Here is a 16,316-nt window from a genome sequence, read left to right as displayed (position 1 = left end):
TTTTTAAGTATAGGGTATTTTATATTATGTTCATCTGAATAAAACGTTTCCTCAATGACTATTATATAAATCTTTTAGAGGAAATTTTTCACTGTGAATGGTTTTCTTAATTATTTGAAGATAGTTTTCAATCTTAAACGCACTAAATTGGTCAAGTGCACCATGTGTTTTTACAAAATTAGATAAATGTATGAGTCCGTGAACATTGTATGTTACATATTTCTCTCCATATAAACTAGGGTAGTCTTTAACAGATTGCTTTAACAAATTATTAGCCAGGTCAAACAAGTTTCATTAGAGATTAATATTTTAATTGCACTATGTAGAAGTTAAAAATGTTGATAAAATGAAAATTGTATTCGGTCTTTCAACTGAACTGAACATGTATATGACAAAAATCTACGATACTCAGTTGCATTCCAATATTCAAGTTCATCCATTGATCGAGTCAAACGATTCAATTCAGAAGGCAAATGTGAGTGTAAGTTAACTAGTTCATTTGAAGTTTGTTGTTCACAATCTTTATTTAAAAAACAGAACAGGATTTTGACTATTTTTCTAGAATTGTAAAAGCCTTTTCATAACCATAAGACAAGCATTGTGCATATATTCTAAAACTACACTGAGGTAATATCAACGGGTAGTTCTTCAAATGAGCAAAGACCTTTATGATAATGTCCATCACTCTTAAGACTTAAAAACCTATTAGTCCTTAATGGTGCATCTATACCCGAAAAACATATTCTCTTATTACTAAAAGTTTCCTCTCTAATGCAAGAATTACAACTTTGATAGCTATTAAAATGTTTTAGCTGGCGCATCGCATATTATTTGGCCAATATAAATTAAAAACTATTTCCGATTTATACTGATACCGTTCGATACTTATGTTTACTTAAATGTTAACATTGAAACCATATAAAGACTATATATAGACCACGGTTATAACGTAAAATGGGGAATGGTAAACAAGCCAGCCCCGTGTAGCGTACCCAGCCATCGTTCCGGTAAACGTTTTCATAATACTAGTAACCTTGGGTCTAACATCATGTTGGCGCGTTGAAACGTTTTCATGTTTTCAGAGGTTCAGACTTCAGATCACAGGTTAGCAAGTCGATCCCAATGAGGCATGGTTACCACGAAAGGAGATTACAAGTTAATCACATAAGCAAATAATCAAAAGAATATCACTAAAATGTCTATAAAAATTAAAAAGGAATAGCATTGTCTGTTCTTTAAACCATCTGTCGGTAAAGAACTGTTTCTAACTGCACTTTATAGCCTTAACACAGTGTAACAGTGTGCGTGCGCCACGCACCGTGAAGGCTTTGAGCCCTTAAATTATAAAAAGTACAAAGTACAGTGATTATCAATCACGGATTAGACGGGGAGATTGTAAACTCGGCCCGAGGAAAAAACATTTTTAAAAGGTCGATGGTAAACTCGGCCCGGGTTTTTTTCAGGTCAATATTATTTAGATGTAAACTCGGCCCGGGTTTTTTCAGGTCAAAATTATTTAGATGTAAACTCGGCCCCGATTTTTTCAGGTAAAAATAATTTAGGTGTAAAAACCATGATTTTTCTTATAATATTTTTGAGAAACATTTAGCATTACCCAGAGGACACTACGAGGAGGTGGTTATCATTATCCTCCAAAAATACTTTTCATTTTCATATTATTATTCATAGTATGAAATTCGTTATTTAAATGAAAAATGTAATTAAAATGTTATAATATTGATAATAAAATAATAATAAATTTATTTATATAAATGTATAAGTGTAAAAATGTGTACAAATATATTAAAAAATAAATAAGTAAAATTGTAGTGTAAATAATGAGTGAAAAATTTTAGTATAATGGTATATAAATCTAGTTTTTTTAAGTAAAAAGCCATGTATTTTACATATTCACTTACTGATATATCTTTATTTTTATATTTTGTAAGTGTTCTTTCTAAGAGTTCTTTTTTTTTAGTTTTTATATTTTGGAATTTAAATGGTGCATCTAGGCTGTTGATTTTAATGTACGTTTCTGTTTGTACTTCTTTTAATTTTGAAATGATGGAATATATATTGGGGTGAGTGGAATTAAAACTTGAATTAAAATACGCATGAAATGATTCACATGCATTTGTTGTTAAATACGTTTCAACTGATGCACTGGCCCACATTTCAGGCGGAAACATAGACTCTTCTCCTATGTATGTTTTCGGGCCGAGTTTACAATCTACCTATTTTTATTACCTAAAATTCTCGGGCCGAGTTTACAACAAAAAAGGTTAACTTCGGGCCCATTTTACATTTGCCCGATTCAACGATATCGAATTTATTACTATTATAGCTACTGGACTTCACAAATAAAAATAATAGTTCAGACGGTGCTGATTATGTAATATGTATGCATAACACCTAAAAACCTTCTAAAACCACCCAACTTTCAGCAGCTTTAACTCGCCAACTAGTTAACAATATTTGAAAATTTAAAAGTGAAAATTCGTGAAAAAAATAGCTTTATTAATATAGGTTGATATTTGAAAATCTAAAGTCGATGGTGTTTCACTGAACAGACACTGCTACCTACTACTTATTCCATACTATAGCCGCCCTCGACATTTCGATAGTCAGTATCTCCCAAAAAATACTTTTCTTTATAATTCTTCACTTAGGTTAATAATAGTACAGAAAAAAATTCTTCAGATACTAATTACTGTACAACAGAGTGGCACACACTGATCCACTATTTTTATCATGCTATTTGTACAAGACATCTTCTCCAATGCATTTTGTAACAACTGTAATTTTTTGTTTAAAAAACAAACACAAATATATCTATCATACTATATCTACATACTTTATTTTTGTATCTTAGGCAATAGAAAAATGTCGTCTTGTTTACATAATATATTTTAAAACATAAAATATTTATTTTTACAATTACTTTTAACTTTTTTAACAATTTAGGAATGGACCTTAATATGAATTCATCAGATTCAATGATTTCTTTGGGACATTATTCAGTAGCAAACATAAAATTTAAAGAAAAGGCAAAACAGTTAATTCTTAATTTACCAGAAAAACTAGAAGAAAATAACGAAAACAATAATGAAATCAAAATAAATGAAGATATTTTTAAATTTGAGGTACTGAAAAAATTAAATGACATTAACAATACCATAACTATTGATGATGTAATACATTTGACGAATGTAAAATCAAAAACTGAAAAAATAGCCTTTAAAAAGATGTTGAATGCTAAAGAAAAAATAATACCAAGTGATATAATTGAGCTGGTGAATCGTCAGTATTTATACAACAATTTGAATACACATTACATAAGGTATGATTTAGATTTAGAAGAAATTGAATATATCAAGCTATCGACTTTATATATTGATAAACAATGGTCAGTTATCAACAGTAGTATTAGCCGAGATAATAATGACTACATATGCAAAGTCCGTCAATTCAGACAAGTAAAAAAATCGTACTCTCAATTTATTGACTACATAGAAAATCGGCTGAAAAATATAAAAGACGAAGTGAATATCGAGATAGCTAGTACTAAAATACCAAAAAATGAATTGGAAGAGTGTACGCATGTATATGAAGGAATAGAGAATGAAGTACTGAGACTATTGAAACGCATAATGATACCAGAAGGATGTTATATGATTTTAACATGGTTGAGTCCACCAGAATGGAAAAAAAAGTTTAACATTGGTAAGTTAAATTATGATTTTGTTAGATCTGATTGCGATTTCAGCAAAGAGAATAATGATGACTATATGAGTTACGCTCATCAAAAACCGTTAGAAGAATTTGCTAAAGAAGTAAGATTAGAACCAGTACTAGAAATGTACTGGGAGTCTGAAGAACAATTTACAAAAAGATTAATTTTGCTGGATAAAAAAACTAGAGATAATATGTCAATTTTGGACATGATAAATAATTCTTATAAAGTGTCAAATAATAAGCTGTATAATGATGGAAGACGTAAATACAAACAGAAATTAAAACAGAATATAGTGTCAAACATAGATGGAATCAACCAAATTTTAACTGCAAATAACCAAATAAGCTTGAAGAACATCAAATCCATCTTCTTTAATGACACCTTATTTAATATAAAATTGATGTCATTGGATATTTACGCTGAACTAAACAAACCATATGGAGATCTTACTCGGCCATCGAAAGTTATTATATCATTATTTAATCAACTATATAAAACTCTTAACGATTCAGATGAATTTCCAAAACCTCTATGGAAAAAAACCGAACAAATTTTACATTTAATTGAGGAGAGTAAAGCAAAGAAGTACAAAAATATAAAATTAAAGTGCGAAGCAGTCAAACTGATTCAACGTGAAGCTAATAAAATGTATGACTCACCTCTGCCAAACATAAGGGTGCAAAAGCTGATACCCAACAGATTGATGATACCTAAACAAAAACCACCAAAGAAACCGAAGAAGCCAACACTAAATAATGAACAGATCATGTACTTAAAATGTTTTACGAATTTATCTCCAACAGACATCACCAGTAACATAACTGCAGTGCCCAAGTTCAAGATGGAATAAAATTAGTGCAGTTATGGCATAACAAATTGTATCAGTTGCATCATTGGTGGATACCGAGTGGTGAATACCACTATTATAATTTATCAAAAAACTAATAAATACAAATAGTTGTTTTGACATCAAATAATTCAGTACCTATTATTTAATTTTGTTTTACGTTGTAATCTCAAATATTATTATTGTTTTCTCTCAGGTGCAATAACGTAACTAAACACAAGTCTTTCATAAATAATTGAACATCAGATTATTAGTGGATTTATAAGTTTGATTAACGATAGTGCTCTATCGTGGAAAGGAGGACGTCGAATAGTAGGCAATCTAACCTAAAGGGTCCATGAAAATTCACATACTTTACGAATGATATGATACCACACACCTATTTTTGAATGTCCATGCGATTCGAGTTGTCGGTGACCGCGCACGATTCTTATATTTGATGATTCCATGGCTGTAACATTTAAACTTAAATACTTATCCAAGAAATACTAATTTCACTTGCCTGGATTGCTGTAGCATATTGTGAGGATCCCATAAAAGGTGGCTTACTTGAAAGTTATGCGATTTGCACTTGCGGTTGACTTGCCAAACATGGATTTCGAATTTACATATTTTAATTTATGAAAAAACACCGGACTTGCAAGTGCTCGCAAAAGAATTCTATGGATTACTCATTCTCTTTTCCTACACCTATGATGACTGACTCAAAAACGGATTCAGAATATACATTTTTATACAAACAAAAAAGCACAGGACAAACACTTATAGCCGATTAACGTCAAGGTAGCTAAATGGAAAGCTAATCGATTTATGAGGTGATTGATTTGCTAGACACTCAACATGGATTCTAGATTTTTTCCCATACGAAAAAGCACTGGACATGCGACGGGGGACATCAATTGCCGATTTGTGAGATTTGAGACTTCTAGACACTCAAACTCGAATTTCGAACACTCCCACTATCGACCTCCAAGCTATGCTCAAATTTTAACCGATTTTTAACAGAATCGCGATGGTATACACTAAATGTATGTCTAGGTAGCTACCACAATAATATAAGATAATTTATACTAAACTCACGATTCATATATTAATTTTGTATAAAAAGAATTTCTTTTCTTATAGTTGTTTAATATTGAGTTCAATAATCTGAAAACGGAAATGATGGTTGTAAAAAAATTTCGTTCTTCGATCAAGCAAAGAATTAGAGATTGATTTTGATAAAGTAAAAGAAGAGGTATAATTTGAAATTGATCCAAATTTATACATTTTGTTAGAAGTGGCTCTTTCAATTCCTGTTAGTTTGCCACGCGTGTGAAGGTTCTTTCTCTACTATGAGGAGAATTAAAAATTGGCTGCGCATATCGATTGAACAGGAGCTATTTTCCAGTTGGGTAATAATAAACATTGAAAGGGAAATATCAAATCAGTTTAAAGCTGAGGATATAGTTATTGAGTATACTAAGATTAATAAAATGTTACAATATTATAACTCGTTTCAATATTACAAAAAAACTAAAGCAGTACCGGGCAGATTTATAACTATTATATAATCATAAGTATTTTTTTATGATCATAATCATGAGTTTTTTAAATAAACATAATTTGTATAATATAAAACTGATTTTTTTTAAAAATCCTGTTTTAATTGTCCCAATGTTATTACTTATCGTGTAAAAGAAATTAAACTAATAATGCCTAATAAAATGTTTTGGTTTGGCTGTAACAAGACGAAAAATTGTCTGTATTTGTAACGCCAAACTATCAAAGTTTAAAGGAAAAATGCTTGAATGCTTTAAATATTGATCTCTTGGGCACAAATTATGTTATCAGTGAACAACCTTTATCTAATTGATGCCATAAAAACAAAATGATATAGTGGACAAAGTAGGAGATATTGTATGCTCAGTAAATAAATTAATAATTTGTCAATTTAACAGTCGATGTTTTTTTTTAAATTATTTAATTCCTCTAATTACCCATCAAAATTCCTTTAAAATGTCAATACAATGTTCGTATAGTTATAAAATTCTTCTAATTAATAAAATGTTTAGACTAAATTACTTCGAGTTCTTTTAAAACCAAATGGAGTACCATTTTCCGCTTGTAAATGATTTAAATTTTCTGAGAATAAGGTAGTCACAATATAACATGATAGGTATAGTGCGAAAATTAATATTCTCTACTAATTTCAGTAATAGGTGGGAGATTTAATTTAACCATGCAGGCTACAATACATCAGACAATAACAGTACAACCACTAATAAGACACTTTTATCAAGTGGAAATGATGAATAGGTAAATTTTAATTTTGAGATAATTATTATCTGTTTAATAATGCCTTTTCAGAGCAATTAAATTAATATTTGACAACTCCTTTAATAAAGAAATTCTTTTTTATATAAAATTGAGTACATGAATCATGATATATATGAGTGAGAATACCGTTCTAAACATTTAAAAAAAAAAATCAATTCGATATGTGCAATATTAAAGAAAATAGGTTTTCATAGATTTTTGTTTAAGTCCAGGCTGTTTACTTATAGCTGTGAATACGTATTTTTTTAACTCTGCGGACGTTTTGTAGTAGAAAAACTTTATTTCTCAACTATGAAGTTGTACTTTTCTAATAGACCAGGTCATGACGGTTAAGCAAATTTAATTTTTGTCATAGTACGATAGATATTTTTTTAATTACTACGAACAATAATATTATTGTTATATTTCACCTTTAAAAAAATGTATAATTTAATTTATTTCTTATGCATTTTATGTATGCCAACCAATGTTTTGCCACCCAGTACAGTGCACCTTTTCTGCACTTCGTTTCGGCATGATGATCAACTTAATAAAAAAAAAAAAAAAAACCTAAAACGTTTGATTCATATCTTATAATATTATTTTTTTGTGTACTTAAACTCTAAAATAAAAAAAGTCAGATTCATTTAAGGTTTATAGTCATATATTACATATTTTATTGATATTTAAGAAATATAATTTAAGAAATATAACAAGGACATTCAGTCTTATTTTGTGGTTGAAATGGACGAGGAGGAGGCGGCACCATATACCCAGAATCATTGTAGTTGGTAGTTGGTTTTAGTTTTCCTGTAAACAATTAAATAAATGAAAATTTATTAGTTAAAATATTTCAATAAAAAAAAAAAACAGCAATTGGATTAAAAATACAGTAATGTAGATATAATTAATTACATATGGAATAATAACAGGTTGTGATAACATATAAACAGAGATAGCTGGTAGTGGCAGGACTAATTTATATTTAAATTATCAATCAAGGTAAATTTATTTTATACACAAGTCAATGAAAATATGTTATCATGTATTTTTTTATTATTTCTTATATTGTTAGTTACGTTAATCTCTTAGTTTAATTTGTTTGTAAATTAACTACTGTCCAATAATTATTCTTATGTATTTATTTTAAACAATAAGAACCGTGCCTCAGCACAAGCTATGCTTATATAGGGGGTACTACAATTTTTAATTCATATTTTTGTTGATAATATATATATATATATATATTATATATTCTATTGTTGTAATAAATATTATATAAATATATAAATTAAAATTAAAAAGTAAAAATTACTTTTGCATCTATGTATGACTTGTATTGTTGGAGGACGAGGAGGAGGCAGCACCTTATTGCTAGCAATACTATTGTACCCAGAATCTTTGTAGGTAGTTGGTATTAGTTTTCCTGTAAACAATTAAATAAATGAAAATATACTAGTTGAAAATATTTTTAAAAAAAAAACCAAATTATTTATACTTAAATAATCAATCAAGGTTTATTAAAAAGTAAAAACTACTTTTGCAACTGCAATCTTTTATTTTGGCGCTGACTAGGTCATATATTTCAAGAATTTGTGTAGTTTTTATCCATATAAAACCACAGTCAAATGTGTCATTGTCGTCGAATACCATATAAAAAAATGTATCCCTGATACCGCAAGCTCGTATACATGAATACTGTAAGAAAAAAAATTTGTTTAAGCAAATAAAACGGTTTTAAATTCTTAAGTGGACGTAGTACCCACACGTGTTATCTCCGTCTCACCAACGTACAACATAGCATATGTTCAACACAAATTTGTTATATTGTACGATGGTAAGTTAACGTTTCAACACAGTAAATTTTTTCATAATAGCAAAATTATAAAAGAATGTAATAAATACCATAAGATCTATCGATTTTGTTTTAGAAGAGTTTTTTTTTTTCCCTTCATGAAGCTTAATTTATCTTGGTTTAAACTCAATAAATTCATCTTTAAACATTTTCGTTCAGTTCCAAGATCCCTTTTGAGTATAGTAATATTGAAGATATGATCTGCAAAATAAATTATTTTAACATTATCTTACGCTACAAAATAATTAAAATTTATATACAGTAAAACCTCTCTATGACGGACCCTCAATTAGACGGAATCCTCCTTATAAAGGAAAATGTCAATAGTTTTCTATTAATCTTTCAATAGTTTTTCTTCCTCCCTATAACGAAAAACTCTTTATAACGGAAAAAAATTGAGTCCCAAGCGGTTCCGTTATAGGGAGGTTTTACTGTAACTATAATCGCATAAATTATTCAAACTTCCACACATACACACACAACCACCCTTACCCTAAGAAAAAAAATTAATTACCTTGATTTGTATTCGGCGATTCTAAGTTTCGCTTTTTAAATAAGTTCTGAAAACACATTTTTACATCAATTCGTATAGAGTCCAGTACTTCGGTCGTTCAGTGTCCAAGCTGCTGAGCGTAGACTGTAAATGCCAAGTAAGAGGAAATCGTCAATCAATCGACGATAAAATATAAAATTATTAAGATAAAATAAAAGTTGTCGGGGATTCCCCTATTTCCATTATTTTTGTACATGATAGCCAAATGCATGGCTGATAGCCATATACATTGCTTCATATTGATATGAATACGCGTATCGGTAATCTATATTACTGTATCTATATAACTCTGTGTTAAATTGTAAGAATTAATTTTGTCCAAAACTATATAAAAAAATGTATCTGTGAAAATGTATACTTCAGATCATTTTTTTATATTGTAAATGGACAATTTAGAACACTTGGTAGTATGTTCATGATTACCTTATGTTCAATTACCTTACATTCAATTACCTTATGTTCAATTACCATTAACTAGGACGCAATTGATCATTATAGTATGGCTGCCATTCTGTTATCATAATTACGTTATCACTTATTGATGGTACAAACATTTTGATTTTATAATTGTATGGTACGGACGAGTGTAGTTATTAATTTTTAATTTGTTGTTTAAACTTTTAAAGTTTTAAATATGCCAACTGTTTGTGCAGTTTATGGTTGTACGAATAAAACAACCAATAAAAGTGTATCATTTTACCGTTTTCCNCGGTTGTTTCATTATATTGTGGCCAATTCAGTGCTTTGTGTGAGTCGCGTGTGTAATTATAATATGTAAGTGTCATTTAAATTACGAAAAATAATATTTCTGTTACGATCCAACAATCCACGAGATATCAAGTTCTAATAAGGATCAACTATCAAGTATTCAAGTATGACATCACAACCTACATTACAACATTTTTTTAATCAAAAAACCGCTGTGCTCGAGCCTAATCATAGTGATAATATTCCTTGTTCATCAAATATTATTAAAAACACCGAAATTGAAAGGAATACTGATACAACTAATTTAATTGAATTAACTGAAATGTATGATATTGGTTTATATATTAATACAAGAATATCTGACGATAAGCTTAAATATGATTTATTGAAAAAACCATGGCAGCCTCATACTTCATATAACTTTCCGGTAGTTTATTAATTGGAAAAATGCTCCCGCATGTTTTACAATGCACTCAAATGCTGACTATCATAAATTGTCAACGTTAAGAGCGGATGAGTTTGTTATAATAATAATAAATAAAAAATTTGATGTAGCTACACAAGTAGATTCTTTTAAAAAAGCTCAAGTCATCGAAAATCGCTTAAAATTAATTCCAACAATAGAAACTATTATATTTTGTGGTCGTCAAGAGTTAGCAGTGAGAGGTCACAACGATAGTGGCCCTATTTTTAATTGCGAAAAAGATAATAATGACTGTGACTTTAGAGCTTTGTTAAGATATCGAGCATTAAGAAGTGATTTAATACTGAAAAGTCATTTGATGAATTCATCGGGGAAATCGGCTTACTTTAGTCCCATTATTCAAAATGAAATAATACAAATATGCGGTTCTCTCATTCAAAAATAAATTGTGTTGAAAGTAAACCAATCAATTTTTTTGACTATTTTGGCAGATGAAACTTGTGATATATCTTGCGTCGAACAAATGTCTTTGTGTATAAGTTATATTGATAATGGTTTTATTAGAGAAGACTTTTTAGAATTTGTTCCTATTTATGATGCTAGTGGAAAAGGAATGGCATGTACAGTTATAAGAGAAATGGGAAAACTAGGACTTAAAATTGAAAATTTAATTGGTCAAGGTTATGATGGGGCGAGTGCAATGAGTGGCTTGTATTGATCATTATAGTATGGCTGCCATTCTGTTATCATAATTACGTTATCACTTATTGATGGTACAAACATTTTGATTTTATAATTGTATGGTACGGACGAGTGTAGTTATTAATTTTTAATTTGTTGTTTAAACTTTTAAAGTTTTAAATATGCCAACTGTTTGTGCAGTTTATGGTTGTACAAATAAAACAACCAATAAAAGTGTATCATTTTACCGTTTTCCAAAAAAAAAAAAAAAGTGCAGCAACAGATCTTCAAAAACTACAGGAGGACCAACGAAATATGTGGCTGAAATCCCTTCACAGAGTTGATTTAAAGAATAAGCAGGTTGATGCTATGCGTATATGTTCTTCTCATTTTAAAAGTGGTAAGGATTTGTATAATTTAACAGTTAAATGTGTTTTAGTATTTTGTATGTACCTATTTTTGTAATACTTGTTCTTTAGGTAAACCAGCTTGCTATACCAATAACAAACATCCTGATTGGTGTCCATCAATTAACATGGGCTACAAGACTAATAAGGGTAATTAATCATTTTGTTTTATAAAAGGAAGTATTAGTTTTACATTCTTAATAAAAATATAATCACACCATTTGATAGTTTACAATTAAGAGTTCAATAACAAAAAATTATCATTTATTTTTTTTAGGTTGTAAAGATTTATCTAATGAAAGTTTGATTTTATTTTAAACTTATATAGGTGCTGCAACTACACCAGATATTAAGCGATACCATAGGGCTACTAAACGAATGGCATTGACACCAACCATTTTGTTTCCAAATGACTTGGAAAATGATACTGTTGTCCAGAGGTGAAAGTATCTGAGTAAAAGTATTTGAATATAAGACGTATTCATATACTTTTTTATGTATTGAATACTTTATTTAAATATTTTTTTTTATTTCTTGTATTTGAGTATTATTCAAATACTTTTTTATGGTATTGAATAGTGAATACTAATGTATTTGAAATACTTTTATTCATAATCACTTCATTTAAACTTTAATCTAATAGTATAAAAGTATTTCAAAATACTAAAATTTTAGATATTTTTTTTAAAAATATTCTTTATAGTTCTGCTGTTGTCGCTGTTCCTAATTCTAATCATGGAGAAAATATGGATGTAAGCATGGAAACAGGGACATCAACTTCAACAACAATTACCATGGCTGATATACAGACACTAGAACAAGATGTAATTAGGAAAGATTTTTTAATCAACAAACTTACTTCAGAAGTAAATTATTTAAATTTAAGTGAGGAGACATTTAATGGTCGTTCTAAAATGTTAGCATTTTATACTGGCCTAGAGAGTATGGATCTTTTTTTATTAATTTTAGAGGAAATTAAACCTGCACTAACTTCTAGTAACCAAAGGTTAACTGAATTTCAAAAACTATTGTTATGTCTTATGAAATTAAGGTTAAATATGCCATTTGTTGATTTAGGCTATAGGTTCAATATCACTTGTGGTTCTGCTTCAATTATTTTTTGTAAGGTTATATTTCTTTTAGAACATGCATTTAAAAAACTAATTTACTGTCCAGACAGGGAAGCATTACGTTATCTAATGCCACGTTCATTTTTTAATGCTTTTGGTAACTCAGTTGCAGTTATTATTGATTGCTTTGAAATCGGAATTGAAAAACCTAGTAATTTAAGAGCTAAAGCACAAACTTGGTCTTCCTACAAAAACAAAAATACTGTTAAGTATTTAATTGCTATTACACCTCAAGGGGTAGTGTCATTTATATCTGAAGGATGGGGTGGTAGGGTAAGTGACAAACACATAACTGAAAACTGTATGTTTTTGAAAAATTTATTGCCAGGGGATGTAGTACTCGCAGATAGGGGATTCACTGTAAGTGAGAGTATAGGTTTTCATTTTGCTACGTTGAAAACACCTGCCTTTACAAAGGGTCTTCCTCAATTACATCCATGTTCTATTGAGGAAACAAGGAAAATAGCATCTGTTAGAATACATGTAGAGCGTATAATAGGACTCACTAGATCTAAGTATAAAATTCTTAATGGCCCAGTGAAAATTACAACTCTCAAACACCAAGATGACAACTCATGTTTATTAGATTCTATAGTTACAGTTTGTTGTGCTCTCATTAATATGTGCAGTTCTATTGTACCATTAGATTAAAAAATTAAAAAATGTTTATCTATAATATATGTGGGGTATTATTATTATTATTTGTATTATAATAATTATTATTATTATTACTATTTGTATTATATATTATTAAATGACGCAGTGCACACTTATTAGTCAGTGAACGATCATCGAGTGAAGTGTACTGTAATGTAGGTAACTGTGAGAAATATTATTAAATGTTATAAGATTTTGATAATTGTGTTGACGTTTATTAATCACCCTCAGCCAATTAATTCAATACAATACTGTATTTAATTCTACATATATATATTTAAAAGTAAAATCTATTTTATTTATTATTTACAGTTTGCACATTTCCATTTTTTAGTTGTAGGCTTGCGTTTGATTCCAATGCAAGTATAATGATACCACAAGTTTGCGCATCCTTCTTTAGTACACATCACCATTTTCCCTCCTGTATCATTTTTGCATGTACAGTATTGATATGAACCATTTTTACTTACCACACTTTCTTTTTGTATAGTTTTTTCAATGGATTGATTATTAGTATAAAACCGACCAAGCAATTCAGGCAGAATAATTTCATAAAAATACCATTTTGATTTGCTTGTAATTTCATTGCATATTTCATAATCAATATTAACACGTTCTATATAATAATTATTAGGTGACCATATAATAAAATCTCCATACTTAAAACCACCTAAGAGCATTTGTGTTTGTATCTGATAATAGTATTGATGTGTTCTCTTCAGTTTCCCATTTAATATACAATCAAGGTTTTCTATTTTTTTATTTTGTGTAAGACTATATGGACATTTTATTTCCAGGACACCAGTACCACAACAATCACAATTTATAATACCATCCGGACTTGCACCAATGAATGGAAAACATGGATTTATAATAAGTCCACTATTTATAACAGAAAAATGTATATGGTCGTTTTTTAATTTTTCACTATAAAAAGCTTTAGCTTCATTTTCATGTGTGGTTCCCCATACAGTGGCTTGATTTTTAAAAGTATTTTCTAATGGGTAACATATTGTCCTAAGAAGACTTATACTTGAGCTACATGTTTTTGTGAAACAGACTTCTCTAACTTTTGAAGCAGTTATACGGCCGCTTCTATAGTAAAACCATTCTTTACACTCAGCTTGTTGTCTAGTTATTAGTTCAATGTTCTCACATTCATCTTTAGTCAAAGAAAAGTCTAGTTTAGAGCCTATGATTACAAGATCTTCCTTACTAAGTAAAGCATATTCATCCTTATACATTCCCACAAAACTTTTAGGAAATAAGTCAGTTTTAAATTTTAAATTAAAGGGTGGTATAACCTTTAAAATTGCAGCATTGCTATTAACTTTCTCCAGTTTAGTCAAAAATGAATTTAAATGTTGTGTATCATTAATAGTCGTTGGAAGGTTTTTAATATAATCAGCTTTAGTTTTATATGACTTAGGATGGTTGGTGCCTATTTTTTTTGGTTGATTAAAATCAATTTCACTAATTTTTTGTGAACTTACATTTGTATTTGATGGAGCAGTCCAGTACGCAGATACATCAGTTACAGACTTCTTTGTATCATTTTTTTTTAAGAAAGCATATTGCAAATAAAAAAGCACAGCGCCAATATGCGAGCAACATTCCCCAAGCCCAGCTATACATGTACAATGTGCTGCTACGACTTCTCCAGAAAACTTTAAAACAATCCATGGTAACAATTTAGCATCATTAAGCCTTTGTGAATGTGCAACCTAAGTAATTACAAGTTAATTTACAGTTTATACAAAACATAATAAATAAGCTTTAAGCATTTACAGAAATATTTAGGTAATTTTTAAATGGATTAAAAAATATTTAAATAACTGTAAGCTCTGTATTTGAGTAGGTACTAATTCTTAGATATAAAAACATTTTAAAAGAAATTAATATTTATAAGAAATCAAAAAGCAAAAGCAATTTAAAAAAAAATCTTTACCTCTGCAACAACTAGAACAACATCATTTAAAGCATACCATTTAGTGTTATAAATCCAGCCACTAGCAAAAAAATTATAAGCTTCTAAGCTTTTGAAAGCTTTAAACTCTTCAAGCGTATAAGCACTTTTAGTAAGAACTAGATANTTATAAGCTTCTAAGCTTTTGAAAGCTTTAAACTCTTCAAGCGTATAAGCACTTTTAGTAAGAACTAGATAATTAAAAATATCAGGGTAAGTTACTTCTGGAACTAAATCTAAACTATTGGTCCACTGGATACATTGATCCTTCATTAAAATATAGGGATCACGTAACCCTCCAAGTACACTTATTTTTTTAATGTACCTCTCCTGAACATCTTTAGGTAAGCCTCTAGCGTGATTGCTTAGATGATATGTCATGTTTGCAAAAAAAAAAAATTAAAAACACTAATTAGTAATTATTAATTAATAACCACAAAAAAACTAGTTAATACTGAATAGAATGACAAAATAATTTATTTTGTAATGCTAAATAGTGAATAATAATGAAACCCGGCGAATATTTGTACCATCAATTAGTGATAAGAAATATTTTGAGTTTGAACCTAACCTAAATCATAATAATCAATAGTAGTGTCCAAAAGTATATTAGTGATGAAATACTACATGCGCTTTACGTTCACTGCGCAGCTCATTCATAACGTTTTTGAAAAATGTATAGACTTTTATAAACATGTTTTACCAAGTAACTTTTATCAAATTGTTCAGGAACAGCAAAAAGTTTTAAGGTGTATTAAAATTACACAATTATAAATTATTTTCACTTTATTTTTATTTTGTACTTATCATCTACTATGTATGTGTAAAATAATAAAACATTTTGATTTTTTTATTGAGAAATTTGACTTACGAGTTTTTGATTTTGAATTAATTTGAATACGAGTTTTTAATTGTACGGAAATTAAATTTACGAGTTTTTGGTGACATTTTAAATTATAATAAATTTAACTTTAAAGGAATTTAATTAGGAAATGTTCTACAAATTAATTGAAATACATAACAAGTGCTGTTATATAATTAATATAATAACAAT

At 28.9% G+C, this 16,316-nt stretch overlaps 1 protein-coding gene and 1 pseudogene across 1 annotated transcript; both read left to right on the top strand.

The window, feature by feature from the left end:
• The first annotated feature begins 10,464 nt into the window (after positions 1-10,464).
• Positions 10,465-11,139, top strand: LOC111027431. The gene is made up of 2 exons (XM_022305807.1): positions 10,465-10,753; positions 10,913-11,139. Exons 1-2 carry the CDS (start codon positions 10,465-10,467, stop codon positions 11,137-11,139), a joined length of 516 nt encoding a protein of 171 aa, XP_022161499.1.
• Positions 11,140-11,284: 145 nt separating this feature from the next.
• Positions 11,285-15,024, top strand: LOC111027445 (annotated as a pseudogene).
• The last annotated feature ends 1,292 nt before the right edge of the window (positions 15,025-16,316 follow it).

Source organism: Myzus persicae, unplaced genomic scaffold, assembly GCF_001856785.1.
Source record: "Myzus persicae strain clone G006 unplaced genomic scaffold, MPER_G0061.0, whole genome shotgun sequence".
Taxonomy (NCBI): Eukaryota; Metazoa; Arthropoda; class Insecta; order Hemiptera; family Aphididae; genus Myzus; species Myzus persicae.
The sequence above is the reverse complement of the archived record's forward strand: the minus strand, read 5'-3'. Positions and strand labels throughout refer to the sequence as shown.

Bases quoted from the DNA above. Each gene is read 5' to 3' on its own strand.
- LOC111027431 (XM_022305807.1), top strand. From the start codon at position 10,465: ATGCACTCAAATGCTGACTATCATAAATTGTCAACGTTAAGAGCGGAT. The intron at 10,754-10,912 runs GTGATTTAATAC...CTATTTTGGCAG, and splicing joins AAGATATCGAGCATTAAGAA to ATGAAACTTGTGATATATCT.